Source organism: Phoca vitulina, unplaced genomic scaffold (assembly GCF_004348235.1).
Source record: "Phoca vitulina isolate PV1807 unplaced genomic scaffold, GSC_HSeal_1.0 scaffold494, whole genome shotgun sequence".
Classification (NCBI taxonomy): domain Eukaryota; kingdom Metazoa; phylum Chordata; class Mammalia; order Carnivora; family Phocidae; genus Phoca; species Phoca vitulina.
This window is the reverse complement of record NW_022590181.1, coordinates 6,567-20,807: the sequence shown is the minus strand read 5'-3', so window position 1 is coordinate 20,807 and position 14,241 is coordinate 6,567. Positions and strand designations below refer to the sequence as shown.

General features: G+C 62.4%; 2 protein-coding genes across 2 annotated transcripts; both read right to left on the bottom strand.

Moving 5' to 3' along the window:
• Positions 1-356: 356 nt before the first annotated feature.
• Positions 357-8,136, bottom strand: LOC116629270 (epididymal-specific lipocalin-10-like). The gene is made up of 6 exons (XM_032399571.1): positions 8,019-8,136; positions 7,224-7,363; positions 6,774-6,885; positions 6,414-6,516; positions 5,177-5,275; positions 357-472 (listed from the first exon to the last, which is right to left on the bottom strand). Exons 1-6 carry the CDS (start codon positions 8,127-8,129, stop codon positions 357-359), a joined length of 681 nt encoding a protein of 226 aa, XP_032255462.1. The 5' UTR covers positions 8,130-8,136.
• Positions 8,137-9,068: 932 nt separating this feature from the next.
• LOC116629271 (epididymal-specific lipocalin-6-like) lies at positions 9,069-13,647 on the bottom strand. Its single transcript, XM_032399572.1, has 6 exons — positions 13,558-13,647; positions 13,209-13,348; positions 10,193-10,263; positions 9,623-9,733; positions 9,329-9,430; positions 9,069-9,094 (listed from the first exon to the last, which is right to left on the bottom strand). The coding sequence occupies exons 1-6, from the start codon at positions 13,645-13,647 to the stop codon at positions 9,069-9,071; spliced, it is 540 nt and encodes a 179-aa protein (XP_032255463.1).
• Positions 13,648-14,241: the final 594 nt, after the last annotated feature.

Genomic DNA, 14,241 nt, shown 5'->3' with positions numbered 1-14,241 from the left:
GGGCAGGAACAGGGACACCGGCAGGGGAAGGGGCATTGGCTCTGGCAGGGGCAGGGGCAGGGGCAGGGGCAGGAACAGGGACACCGGCAGGGGAAGGGGCATCGGCTCTGGCAGGGGCAGGAACAGGGACACCGGCAGGGGAAGGGGCATCGGCTCTGGCAGGGGCGGGGGCAGGAGTAGGGGCAAGAGCTGTGTCAGGGGCAAGAACAGGGACCCAGGCAGGGGCAGGGGAAGGGGCAGGAGTTGGTGCAGGGGCCGGGACAGGCGCACAAGCAGGGGAAGGGGAGGGGGCAGGTGCAAGGGGAGGGACAGGGTCTGCAGCGATGGCACGTTCGGGAACCGGGGCAGTATCTGGGTCAGGGGCGAGAACAGGGGCACTGGCAGGGGTAGGGATGGGTCAGGATCCAGGGCAGGAGCTGGGTCAGGGCCAGGAGCAGGGCCACAGTTCGGGGCCGGCGCAGGGGCAGCGGCTCTGGCAGGAACAGGGGCAGGAGCAGGGGCAGGCTCTCCGGAGGCAGGTTCTCCAGCAGGCCCTTCCTGGCCCCCGTCAGGCTCTCCGTGGGCGGGTGCCGGGTCACCTGCCGGCTCCGGGTCTCCTGCTGAAGTCGCAGGCTCCACCCCTCCCTCCAGAACTGCCGATGGAGCTGCAGCCGGCTCTAGCTCCTGAGATGGTGGAGCAGCTGTGAGAGGAGAAAAGCTCAGCCCCGTGCCTGCTCTCCGTGGGCCTTTGCAAGACAGAGCCCCGCCCAGGGCCTCCCAGAGAAGCCGCAGCCAGGAAGGAGCCCTCCCCGGGGCGTCTCCCCGACTGCCGTCCACCCGCTGGGCACTCTGAGCCCAGTCGTTGCTCCAGGCCCCACACCAGCCTCTGGGGGCTCCTCCCTGTGGGGCCAGCCCCGACCCGTCCCCACACACCCACAGGCACCCAGCCCCGGGCTTCTCAGCCTCGGGCTCGGCCTCCATGGGCTCCGGCTCCTGGAGCACAATCCAATCAGTGACCAGCAGGGACAGTGGTCTGGGTGGTGTCGGAGGCCTTCCCCCGCAATCCCCAGCACCTGCTCCTGGGGAGTCCTGTGGGGTCACGCCCCAGGTCCCGGAGATGGAGTGGGTGTCCGCCAGCCTCCTCCCAATTTCATCCGTGGTCTGCAAAGACAGGGACCGGTCGTCGGCCTGGAGGCATCACAGCCCTGCGCGGCCAACCTCCCTGTCCCCCTGCCCAGTCCCCCTGCTGCTCCCAGATCAGACATAGACCTGTGGGTGCACAGCCCTGCACGCGGGACCGTGACCCATCCCTGCAGGGCGATCGGGATAAACCCTGGGCAGAAGCTCGCAGCCCCCCACACCCCGTCCCACCCAGCCAGCCTTGATCTTGAACATGACCTGCCCACGGGTTATCTGACCCCTCATCAGCCTGCTCTTGAATGGGGTTGCCCACCCCACATGACCCCCCTCACACACGCACACACGCACACACACACACACACACACACACACGGAGGGGAGGGGACCTGGGGCTGCACAGGTGGATTAGACCCTGTGGGGCTGGGTGGCCGGCTCTGGGCCTCCTGGTGTCACCTTTCGGGCCTTCCGGCCAAACGGCCAGAGGCGTCGGGGAGCCCTGATAGGACATCCCCAGCGCGGGACAGCGTTTGCAGGGCGCTCTTTCTTCAGCCTGCAGCCCCCAGACTTAGGGAAGCAACAAGCCAACATGTTCATGGTTGGATGATCTGCAACGAAATGAGCTGGGCAGGGGGCTGTCTCTGGAATGTGGGTGCCTGGTTACCGGGGTTCCAAATTCTGATGGGCTCTGTTGTCAGGGAAGTGAGGTCACCACTGCCTGGGGTCCCCTTACCCAACTTCCTCTTCACACAAGACCCCCACCCCCGAGGGCCCCCTCCCCCAGCTGCTCAATGCTCACCCTCCCCCCAGGCCCCATCCATACAGTGACTCCCTCCCAGCCCACCCACAGCCTTCCCAAGGCCTGGGTGCAGCCGGTGCCCCCGCTGTGAGGACACAGAGCTGGCTTCAGACTGGGCTCCTGCACGTGCCCAGGGCCGTGACCCTGGACAGACCCTGTGCCTCTCAGGGCCTCCCCAGGCTCCCCATCTGCACAGTGGGGTGTTCTGGCTTCTACTTCTAGGGACGCCATCAGGGGTAGGACCCCTACATACATTCCATACCTGCTATCACAGGAGGCTGGTGCACACTTGGGACTGCAAGGATGAGCCAGGGGCTGGGCGGGACATGGAGCACAGCTCAGAGGGGCCTGGGTCTGCTCTGGGGTCCGGGCAAAGCCACCCCCCTCCTGCCTGTTCCCAGCCCCTGTGGGAAGGTTGCAATGAACGGATTCGACCTTGTCCCCTGGTGACGCAGACTTCCAGGGGCTCCCATTAGGTTTCGGCTCAGGCCCCAGGGCCTCGTCTGTGCCCATGTGCTGGGCAGTCCCCACAGTGGTTCCCGGGCATCCCGCATCCTGCTCACACATCCCTGTGGAATCCCCTCCCCTCCAGGGTGGACGGCCTGTGTGACCGCGCTCTCAGGAAGAGAATGGGGCAAAATGCTGGGATGTCATTTCCAAGCTGATGGAGGAAAGTCTGTGACTTCTCCTGATTCCCTCTCTCCTGTGTCCGTTCTCTGTCTCTGTCTCTGTGTCTCTGTGTTTCTGTCTCTGTGTCTCTCTTTGATCCGGTGCTTTGGAGAAGCAAGAGCAGACAGTCTGAGCTGCCCTGGGAGACTCCAGTCCAAAGAACCTGCAGAGGGTCCAGGCTGACAGAAAAGTCCTGAGCCCCCATCGTGAACCGAATCCTGCCAATACCACGTGCGCGGTCTTGGAGACAGAGCCTGCCCCGGTCGAGGCTGAGTGGAGGCTGCAGCCCCTGCCTCCTGGGGGACCTGGAGGCAGAGGCTCCCCCTGACTGAGCCGGGATTCTGGTACAGGAACTGTGAGATATGAAAGGTCTGTTCTTGCAAGCAGTTCGGATCGTGTCTTTGTCAGGACTCTGGAAGAATTTTGGTGTGCACAGTCAGTTCCTAAGCTGTGCAGAGGGCATCGAGGGTGTGGGGACCCTGTCCCTCAGGGATCTGGTATCCTCCACGTTCCAATAAGGAACTATCTAGGAAGAGCCTGTGGCCTCAGGAACTGTGGGTGAGGTTTCTGGCAGCTGGAATAATGAGGCTTGCCTACACAGAAACCCACAGTGTTTCAAAGAGCAGAGCTCCGAAGGGCCTCCGGGGTGTGCTCTGTGCAGACAGGCCTGCCCCCCAGCGCCTTCCCCACAAGCATGGAGAGTAAGAGGGGTCTCAGCGGGCAGAGCCAGGGAACAACGGGCCGGGAGCCGCTCACGTCCTGGAGGAACGAGGTCCCTGTGCTGACTCTGGCCGACCCTGAGCTGCTGTGGGCGTGGCCACTCCGGGGCCTCGCTCTCTCTCCCCCCACGGATGCTGAGCACATGGGGATCCACCTAGGCCTCATGCCGTGTGGTCTCGAGGGGCCTCTGTGGTCACAAGACCCCGGCTTCGATCCTACTGCCCCCCACTAGAGGGGATGTGGGGCTCTGGGGTGGGGCACAGGGCGAGGACACCTGGCCTGACGCCCGGGGCAGAGCGCAGTGGTCCGGGGGCCGGGCTGGCCGTGTCTTCCTGCGCCTGCGCCCTTGGCCGGGAACGTGCATCTCGCAGGCCCTTCTGCACTTTGCGTTTGGCCCCTCGACATGCTTCACTTAGCCGCTGAAGCGAAAATGCAGTCCTGTGCTGAGCCCTTCCTCCCAGCCTGCTGTGGCCTCGGCGTGGCCGTGAGACGAGCAGGACGTGGCCACCCTCGGTGGGAGGGGGACAGTGGCAGCAGAGCCGGCCCGAACCAGTCACCGCCAGCCACCCCCCAATGCGGGCGCAAGCTGCGGAGACCCCCACCACCCCGCAGGGCCGGCCTGCACCACCTGACCCCACGCTGCCCCGGACGGGAAAGCTAAGGAAATTCGTGTCGGTTCGTAGTGCAGAGATGCTGTGGGTGGTCTTTACGTGGCAGGAGCTGACTGATGCCATCCTACTGTGTTCCCCTTGGGTGGCCCTAACCGCGCCAGCGAATTCCATCACCAAGTACATCCTGGTGACTCCACGTGTCCAGCTCCCACGTCTCTCTGTCCTCTGAACTGCAGCCCCCCACGTGGCCTCTCTGTTTGGGGGTTCTGGGCTCCAAGCTCAGCCCCCGAGCCTGCCCGGGGCTCCCTCTCCTATGACTGAACCTTCCTCCACAGCCTGTCCTCTCCTCTCCCCTCACACTTCCCTCCGCTTCCACCACTCTGGGGTTTTTCAAAAGTGGTTTCCTCTTCCGCGGAAGCCAACCCAACTTCCTTAACTACCTCTGTGCTTCAGCTCTCTTCCGAATGTCCCTTCCTCCGAGAAGGCCTCCCTGACCCCTCCTGCCCCACGCGGCGTGAGTCAGACCTGCCGTTGTTTTGCGCTCTCTCCAGACACATTTCCCCGAGTCTGCGGTCGTGTGCATGGGCGGCTGCGCTGGGGTGAGCCTGTCCTGGCATCAGATCTCTGAAACCGCATTTGCCAATTTGCCTCTCCCCGGCAGCTAGCACGTGCCTGGCATGTCACAGGTGCTTAGAAATGTTGGGCAAATAAGTGAACGACTTCCTGAGGAAGTGTAGGACGTCAGGGACCATGGGGACTGGCGGCAGACGCGCTGTGGAGAAGGCATACAGCAAGGACGACATTGGACCAGCCGTGGTTTATTTCCCAGCAGAGAAGTGTGGCAGCCTCTTTCCGCCGTGTAATCTGGACGGCATGAGCAGAATGGGCCCGGTCGGGCATCCCCCTGCCTGGTCAACGCCTGCCCTCCTACCCCCTTCCTACCCCCATCTCTCCACGATCATAAAGGATCCCTCTTGGGCTACAGCCATGGCCCTGGACTTCACTCCGTCAGTGGCCTGGGGTCATCAAACGCGTCTCAATAGGCCGTTGGATGTGAGGACCTGCAGTCTTGAGCAATGTTCCCCGGGTCAAGGGGGACCGCGGGTGGAGCCCCGAGGGGACGGGTGGGTGGACGCTGGCTCTCAGGGCAGGATGGTGTGGGCACACGAGGCTGCGGGAGAGAGAGGCACTGAGCTCTAGGGGCCGGATGGGGCCGGGCGTGCTGTGGGCCTGCTCAGAAGGGCGCGTGGCCGTCTGTTACCATCTTTCGGGAGAACAGTCACACCGTTCGCGAGCTCCAAAATCTCACATATGTCTACGAATTTTTTCATGCTCGGGAAGCTGGACGTGTTCTGCCTGCCTGCAGTTGGAAGCAGAATCACAAGGTCAGAGCCCCCAGCTCTGGCCGTCTGGGGCCGTACCCGAGCCCGCGGCCAGCGCAGCGCCCTCCGAGCTGGCAGGACAGAGAAGCCAGGGTGCTGCCAGGGGAGGCGGCAGCGGGCAGGTGATGGGGAGTGTCCTTCTGTCCCCTCTGTGCTCCGAGGTAGGTGGGTGTCCCCGGTGCGGCCCAGAGGCGGGCACCACACAGGGCTACTTGGGGAGCCCTCTCTGCTCACAGGACCCCTCGGCCGGAGCCTGATGCCCCTCCCGCTGCACTCCTGGACGCGCCCTCCTCCACTGAGACTCCACAGGACCCCTCCGACCTCTCCGATGGGTGTCCCACAGGCCTCGGTGCCCAGAAGTGGGTTTGTGCCCCCTTTCCCCACCCCCTCCCTGGACAGAAGCTCCCTGCCCGTCCTCCCTTCACCACCTCCCCTGCTCCCCCGATCCTGCCCTCAGCCCGGGGGGTCCCCTGCCTCCATGCAGACGGTCAGTCCCACTCCTGGCCTCTTGCCCTCTGGGCTCTGCCTGTGCACTGGCCTCCCCCACTCAGCCCCGTGGCAGCCACATCAGAGACCTGCCCACCTGGTCCCTCCGTCCGGGCGCCACGCTCCGCCTGCCCACCTGGCCACCCGTTTGCTGTGTGTGCCCCAGCCCTGTCCTCCTACTTCCCACTTCCTGCCAGTCTGCAGCGCAAGGGCCGTGACAGGAACGGACCGCGTGTTCGTGTCCTCCCAAATTCATCCATCAAAGCCCCAAAGGCATGGTGTGAAGTACTGGGCCTTGGGAGGTGTGTGGGGTTAGCTGGGTGCTCACAATGGGATCAGTGCCCGTATAAGAAAGGAAGACACCAGAGCCCTCGCCCCGACACTTGACATAGTGAGAAGGCGGCCATCTGCAATCCAGGAAGGGGGGCCTCCCCGGAACCCGCCAGGTCGGCGCGCTGAGCCGTGAGAATCAATGTCCGTTGTGGGCGCCCGTGCGGTCTGTGGCGCTCTGTCCTGGAGCCCGAGCTGAGGCAGGGGCCTCCATACCTTCCCCTCTGAGCTTGTCATCCCTCCGCCCCCCCCGACCTGCACCCCACATGCCCTCTCCCCAGATGTTGCCGCCGGACTCACTGAAGAGCAGCAGGGTCTTGGAGGTCCGGCCGGCCCGGCCCAGGCGCACGTAGACCACGCCGTAGCTGTAGTCGGTGGACAGCACGTGGAAGCCCTCTACCCCCTTCACTGGACCGGAAGAGAAGCGTGGGGCCGCCGGATCAGGCCTGCACAGCAGGGGCATCTGGAAAGGGCCAGGAGTCCCTCCCACACAGCCAACCACCTTCCAGGCCTAGGCTGCAGCCCTTGCATGCCTGTGGGCTCTGGCACTGTGGCCTGCCTGCCCGCCCCGCGGGCCGCTGTCCATCCCACCCACCCAGCCCTGGGACAGAGGAACGGCATCTCCCAGGTCTGTGGCCGTGAAGCCGGGGACACGCCCACCCCCAGGTCTTTCTCTCCAGGCTCTGGGCCTTCATACGCACACGTATTCCTGAACATCGCCTTTTTCCTATCTTTCCGCAGAATTAACGTGTGTGACTGGCACCCCTGTGACCTGGGGGGGCAAGGCGGGAGCCCTTTGTTGGCTCTAGTTTTCTGGAATTTTCCAGTTTGGAGCAGGGCCAGTCCCACAGCTTAAGGAAACACTCGGAACACCCACTCTCTGCCGAGCGCTCCCGTGTACGTGGTGGCCTCTCCCAAAATCAGGCCTTGAATTTTAGGGGCAGGACGGGGTTCGGGGCCGCAGAGATGGTCTGTTAGATTTGCAGATGATCGTGGGTCTGGCTCCCCCCGCCCCCGGATCCCTTTCCCCTCTTGACGGAGAGATGCCTGGGCTGTTTGTGGTCAGGGCTCCGTGAAGAGTGTGCTGGGCCCCCACCCCGGTCCACTCACCGGCTGAAGGCAAGGACCACCTTCAGCTGGCCCACTTTGTGGACCTCCACCATGGATGCCCCCAGCTTCCTCCTGTCTCTGCCTGGCAAGAATCTCTGGCCCTCAGAGGCGACAGCCAGAATGTACCAGAACCCTGAAAACTGTGGAGAGCGTGTTGGCGAAGCTGCCCGTGCCAGGCTCCCAGCCGGGCCCCCAGGAACCCACCGGACACTGACAACTGGCCTGAGGCCCGGCCCGGGTCCAGCACCAACAGGCCGGCGCAGCCCCTGCGCAGGGCCCCGGCTGCCCCTCCGGGCCTTGGTGGGCAGGTGCCAGGCGGGCTAGGGCCCCGAGGGCTGGGCCGTGGGTACCGTGTGCTGGAATTCCCTTCCTGTGCAAGGCCTCCCCCTTCCTTCCAGCTCGGCACTCAGCCCCATCCCTCTGACTTCCTGCCACAAACCCACATTCCCAGGCAGTCAGTGCCCACGGCCACCCCCGCTAGAACCTTCCACCTGCCAGCCATCTCGTTGTTCCGGAACACGCTCTGCTCATTCGGCCTCTGCCCACCTAGCATCTCCGGTGCCCTGAGGATGCACCTGCCTGGGGCCCTCGGCCCTCGCCCTTCCTGTGTGGCCACCAGCTCCTCAGGGAGACGCCAGGGCCTGAAACTCCTTCCGCCCTCGAGGCACTGCGCCCTGTTCCAGAATGGCCCTTTGGAGATTTTCAGGGAGTGATCTTCCAGCTGCCACACACACTGCGTCCCTGGCCCCGGTCGGCCTGGCTGTCTGGCTTGGGGACTGCAGGTGTGCGGCTCACCTTGTTCCAGTTGAGGCTGTGGGACTCCCTGGGTGGCTGTTCCTGTGGCCGGGACCCCGTAGCCGGCATAAGCGCCAAGACCAGCACGCACGTCAGCCTCCCTGGTCCCATTGTCACCCTCCTTCCTCGGCCGCCGGGGCACTGAGTTTAAATCTCCCCACCCACCTGACCCTGCCGTGGACGTCCAGCCAACCCGGAGCCTTGAGCCAGCCTGGGGTGGGCCAATGGGGAGGGAGAGGGGCTGTGGGGCACAGACAGACGGCCCAGGGGCTCGGCCTGGCAGGTGCTGCCTGAATTTGAAGGCCATCGTGTTCCCCTGTGAGACCCCTGGGCCTCCCATCCTAGCCCCCCCGGAAGAGAGGCAAGCAGCCGGGAGGCGTCCCTGTGAGTCCCTTCATAGGGATACTTGCCCGTGAGAAGCAGGACCACAGTGAAGACGGCACCAGCATGACCCCAGGGCTCTCTGTCCCGAGCAGGTGCTGACGGACAGGGCTGCTGGATGTGTGAGTGTGCCCTCCCGCCAGCCCAGGGACTGTGGTGACCTCTGCTTGAGGAGCAGCTGCCCCCAGCCCAGCCCCCACTCCAGAGCCAAGACCCGCGTCCACGTGTCCCCCACCCAGAGCTGGTTCTGTGCTGTATGGCCCAGCCCTCCGTGAGCCCCACACCCACCTCCTCTCCCTGCACCGACGGGAGCCCCAAGAGGGCAGCGCCCCGTCTGACATTGCCGTCCGCCCTCGGCACACAGGTGAGAGCCAACTGCAGGGCTTTGTGGGATCGCTTTATTTGGAACTGCAGGGTGAGTCCTGAGAGCAGCCCGCCCCACACCAAGCTCCCAGGCGGCTGAGCAAGGAGGCCAGCGCCTGGCCAGCCTCACAGGACTCGGCGGGCACAGTCCCCCCGGAGGTCGACACATTCACTGAAAACCAAGAAGAGCATTGGGGGACCCCAGACTCACTGCGAGGGGTGTCTGCCCCGTCCCCGGCCCCGGCCCTTCACGGGACAGAGCTCTGGGGTGTAGGATCTGGGGTGATGCTCGGGAAGGCAGCTTACCTAGAAAGCCTTGTGCGCACAGGTGACTAGGGGGGAAAGAGGAGTTGTGAGGGTGGGCACCCAGGACACACCGCGGCCACCCCGCTCTGCCCATGGCCTCGCCTGAGACGGGGCCGGCCCTGCAGGCCTGGCTTTGGGCAGGAGCAGGTGACTCCGTGTAGAGCTCCCCACCCCCGCCCTGCCTGACTCCCTGAGGCCCGGAGGGACCCCGAGACCAGCAGAAGTCAGCCAGGGGCCCGTGGGCATCGGGTGACACTCACGGTCTGGCTGCAGTGTGGCCTGTTGCTGAGACAGGAAGCCCAGGCCCTTGCTCCACCTAGCAAAGAGGCGCAGGGCCTCCTGGCTGGCCAGCTCCGTCCGGCCTGCAGGGCAGGAGGGGAGCCCTCACCACGTGTGCCCCGTGCCCCAGCCGCCCCTCCTGCAGGGAACCGAAGGGCAGGCATGGCGCTCTGGGACCCTGGGGGCACGGGGCTCAGCACAGTCAGCAGGAGGATGCCCAGCGCGGCTGCCCCGCAGGGAGTTTGTGGGGCTGGCCCGTGGCCCCCACCACGTACTATACAGCTCCACGGTGTTGAACGCCTCGTCCTTGAACTCCAGCTGGGTGAACACAATGGCGTAGTCCCTGAAGTTGGTGCCCAGCACCCGGTAGTCCAGCACGCCCAAGGCTAGGAAATACGTGCCCCCCCCAGGGGGGAGCATCGGACCTCACGAGAGGCCCCCCCGGGAAGCTGAGCGCTCCCAAGCATTGTCCCCTGGTCCCCAGAGCCAGCACACAGAGGGCCTCAGGGACGGATGGCCGGCGAGTGCCTGCCCCAGCTCATGCCGGGGGGAACACTCCACCGATCATGTCCCCTCGGGGGCACCACCCCAGAGGGAGGCCCGGGGTCCCCGCGGGGCATGCCAGTGTGAGCCCTCTGTCTTCAAACCTCTGACAAAATGAGTCCTTTCACTTCCTAGTGGAAGTCTCGGGGATGGGCCCGCTCCCCTTCCCACGGCACTGGCCAGGCGGCAGGGGACGCCAGCCCAGGCTGCCGGTGGCCGAACCCACTGGGGAGGGCCCGGAGAGCCAGCCCATCCCCCACCGCCCCGCGCCCCGCATGAGACCGCGGAGGCCGTCGCCTTACAGGGGTTCTCAAACACCCATCCAGAGCTCTGTCTCAGCAGCTCCACCACGTTCACGTCACACCTCTCCAGCCTGGAAGAGAGACCGTCCGTCCTCAGCTCAGGGTCCGGACTCAGGCCCAGAAGAGACAAGGGTCCCACCAGCTACACTGGCCAGCCCAGCATGCCACACTGGGGGTCCCGGCTGCCGCGGACGGCCCCCGTGGCCCGGAAGCCTCGCTCTCCAGCGGGTCCAGCCTGGCCTGGGGATGAGCAGGCGCGAGAGCCCTGCAGAGTGCAACTGGCTTCCTTCCGCCTCCCAAGAGGCCTCCCGTGCTGGAAGCCACATGACGGGCACAAAAGGAGCCTCTGACAAACACAGGGTCGTCTGCAATTTTGGGTAAAGGCACTCAACATCCAAAGGGGCCGACGTCCCCTAAGCAGTCAGTCCATAAAGTGAACAAACAACAGAAATGCAGTGGTCTTTGCTCACTAAGATGAGCTCATGGCTGGGAAATTCCAGAAGGGAGAACAACAAGCAAGAGCCATCCAGTAAACTGAGGCAGTGGGGCACAAAGCTGCAACAGGTGAAACAACGGGGTTTGGAAAATCAGAAGACTGATCAAAGGAATGAATGGAAAGTCCAGAAACAGGGGCGCCTGGGTGGCTCCCTCCATCAAGCGTCCAACTCTTGGTTTCGGCTCAGGTTGTGATCTCGTGGTCATGAGACTGAGTCGGGCTCCGCGCTCAGCGCAGACTCTGCTTGAGATTCTCGCCCCCCCTCTGCCCCTCCCGCTCATGCTCTCTCACTCTCTTGAGAATAAATAAATAAATCCTAAAAAAAAAAAAAAAAAAAAAGCCCAAAAATAAAGCAAAATGGGAACATGGGAATTTAGCACGTGACAAAGTCAGCCTGAGTCCGTGGAGGACAGAGGGGCAATTCAATAAATGACGTTAGAAATTGGGTAGTAATCTAGAAAAAACCAAGTTGTTTCTCCTTTTTTCCCAGGGTCAAATCCCAAATGCAGCAAAGATGCCAGAAGCACCAGGGAGTTGGAAGCCATTTCCTAACTGACGGTGTCACAAAAGCCCGGAGCCCCACAAAGAGAAAGCTGGTGTGCATCTCCACAAAAATGGACAGAAATCCTTCATGTATGTTAAAAAAAAAAAAAAGTCCTCCTCAATGTTATAAGAAAAATGACAAACTGGGAAATATATTTGCAACTGATTTCTGTCACAGACAAGCGCCTAATATCCCTAATCCTTAAGGGTTTTTACAAACCAGGAAAAACACACCTCAGAGAAAAACATGCCAAAGATGTGCCCAGGCAGCGCGTTGGGCAGGAAGCACGTACGCCGCGAAGCTCCGGTCGTTAGAAGGGGCGCGTAGAAGCTGAAGGGGGCCATCTGCTGCCCATCAGATGATGGAGAACCGAGAGCACAGGAATGCCGAGCGCGGGCACTGGTTCAGGGGACCGGCCACGTGTGACACGGAGCCAGGCAGCTCCCAGGGACTGATCCTTCAGGGGACCCCTTAGAGGCGAAGGCACCAGGGCCCACGCCCCAGAGGGTGTTTCCAGTCGCCGAAGGTTGGAGAGCACGTCTGTCGAGCAGCAGAGCCCGGCAGAAGGCCTGTGGAGTGTCACACCGCCATCAAAAAGAGCAGAGCGCCCCGGTAAACGTGAAAGGGAATCACCGTATGGCCCAGCGATCCCCCTGCAGGGCGCACACCCAGGAGAACCGAAGGGAGACTTGCACACCCATGTTCATGACAGCGCCATTGACAAAACCAAACGGTGGAAGCAACCATGTGGCCTGTCCACACCATGGAACATAATTTAGCCTTAAAAAGGAAGGAAATCCGGACACATGCTACAACGCGGATGAACGTGGAGGACATGGTGCCGAGTGAGATCAGCCCGGCGCAGAGGAACCAATCCCGAAGGATCCACTCCCAGGAGGCCCCAGAGGAGTCGGACCCACAGAAATAGGGGCGGGGGAGGGGAGGGGTCCCTGTTCAATGGGGACGGACGGAGGGGGACGGCTGCACGACAGTGTGAATGTGCTTGACGCCCCTGAGCTGTGCGCTTAAAAGTAGTGAAGACAGTAAATCTCTGCACTGTGTTTATCTTCCTACAACTTTTAAAAATGTCATAAAGACAAAAGAAAACAAACTTCAAAATGTTTTAAAAGAGAGCAGAGCCTCTGTGGACTGATAGGAAACAACCCCCAGCGTGCCTGGGCAAATGACACACGCGTGCTGGAGTGTGCCTGCCCACGCATCCCAAACACGGGTTACCCGCAGGGAGGAGATGGGCTGGCTGAGGCAGGAGGGGAAGGACCCCCACGGTACACCCTGGGGGGCCCTGATTTTTGAGCCATGCTAATGTATTTCCTGTCCAAAGGCCAACAAATGAAATTTAATTACACAACAAAACGTGAGAGGCCCACTTGCCTCTCCTCTAAGCCCTGATCTGAATGCGTGTCTTCAGGCGGGCCTCAGCACAATCCACCTTTCCAAATCAGGGTCTGGCCCAGGTCCCCGGACGGAGATGCACCTTGACACTGGCACCAGGAGAGGCTGCTGACCAATCACTCCGATGAGCAGATGCCAAAAATGGGGTCTGAGCCCTGTGGCATCCCCGTGGCTCCTATGGCCTCCGTGGCTCCTATAGCCTCCAGAGGCCCAGCTTCTGTATCTGGATGTCTGATTCCACCAGCTTCACTGGGACGACCCAGCCACGTGGCTTTGGGGCCAACACCATGGCCCGTGGGACCAAGCTCACCCAACACCGTGGAGCTGCCATCCTACCCCAGACTTCCTCTGCCCTTGCTTGTCCCAAGGCCAGGCCTGGCCCAGGTACACCCGGGCCCCACATCTCCTGCAGGCAGATGCAGGAATGGGAGGGAGGGTACCTGGGGTCCCCCAAGAACCTGTGGCTCTTCAGCACAGGGCATGACCCACTTCAAGCAGTAGCTCGAGAGGCCTCTCCCACCCCGGCGTGAGTCCCACCCAGACGCAGGGCACACATCACTCACCTGTGCCTGGAGGACAGCATTTTCAGGTTGTTTTCTGGAGTAAGGGTCACCATGACGCCCTCGATGTTCTTCGTGGCCTTCTCCAGCGCAAAGCCCTTCTCACCTGAGGCCACGGCAAGAACATACCAGGACCCCAGAAGCTGGTGGAGGAGGAGCAGGTGAGGGGGGCCAGTCCCTCCAGCCCTTGGAGGCGTCCTCTCTCTATCTGGGAGCCCAGGACCCCTTCCTCAGGCTAGCCCAGCCCCCCATGGCCAGTGCCGGTCTGGGTTGGCTCGGGGAGGGTAACCCAGACGCTGTGTGGCCCCACAGGAGGGGCCTGGGCCCCTAGGACCAACAGGAGGGCTGTTACCTGCTTAGGGTCCAGCCTCCCCAGCCACACCGCCTGGGTCCTAGGCACTGAGACCAGAGCCAGCAGGACAGCCCGCAGGGCAGCCCGCATCCTCCCAGAGATCCGTACACCAGCACACATGCCTCGGGGCCAGGGGTGTGCAGTACCTCCAGCCCCTGAAAACCCATTTATATGTCTCTGAATGGGTCACTGTGGGTGGCCACTAACCACCAGGACACCATCCTGGCCTCTCTTTTTGCAAGGTGGGGAAATTACCCAAGGGCGGGTGGCATTATTATTCAGTGGTAGCCTCTGTGCTCTGCCCAGATGTGCTAGAGAATGGGGAGTGGGCCCCTGGGGAATGTGTGCCAGGCACACACAAAGCGTTCTTTGTCAACACTGCCATGCCAATCCCTGCTTCTGTATGCTTCCTTCCACTGGAAGCTTCCAGAATGAGCATCCTAATCCCAGTCACACCACCTCCACTCCTCCCTGGGGATTCAACACTCTTGAGCCTTGCTCAGTCTGGGAAAGCCAGAAACCCTGGTCCTTAACCCTGGCTGGCAGTAGGCCAAGGCCAAGTCCGAGGCGAGGCACAAACAGTTCTTCCAGAAGCTGAAGGTTGGATCTTTTGTTTCAGTCATTAAAAATAAAAAAAATAGAAACCAAAAATTTTTTAAAAGCTCCTGCCCCCTCCTGGCTTAC

Excerpts from the sequence above, each read along its gene's own strand:
- LOC116629271 (XM_032399572.1), bottom strand. The coding sequence starts at position 13,647 with ATGCGGGCTGCCCTGCGGGCTGTCCTGCTGGCTCTGGTCTCAGTGCCT. Across the intron at positions 13,349-13,557 it reads GGAGGCTGGACCCTAAGCAG|CTTCTGGGGTCCTGGTATGT; the intron begins GTAACAGCCCTC and ends CTCCTCCACCAG. Across the intron at positions 9,431-9,622 it reads CAACACCGTGGAGCTGTATA|GCCGGACGGAGCTGGCCAGC; the intron begins GTACGTGGTGGG and ends CCTGCCCTGCAG.
- LOC116629270 (XM_032399571.1), bottom strand. The coding sequence starts at position 8,129 with ATGGGACCAGGGAGGCTGACGTGCGTGCTGGTCTTGGCGCTTATGCCG. Across the intron at positions 6,886-7,223 it reads GTGGTCCTTGCCTTCAGCCG|GTCACAGGGGTGCCAGTCAC; the intron begins GTGAGTGGACCG and ends TTGCCCCCCCAG. Across the intron at positions 5,276-6,413 it reads CAAGACCCTGCTGCTCTTCA|GCAGGCAGAACACGTCCAGC; the intron begins GTGAGTCCGGCG and ends TTCCAACTGCAG.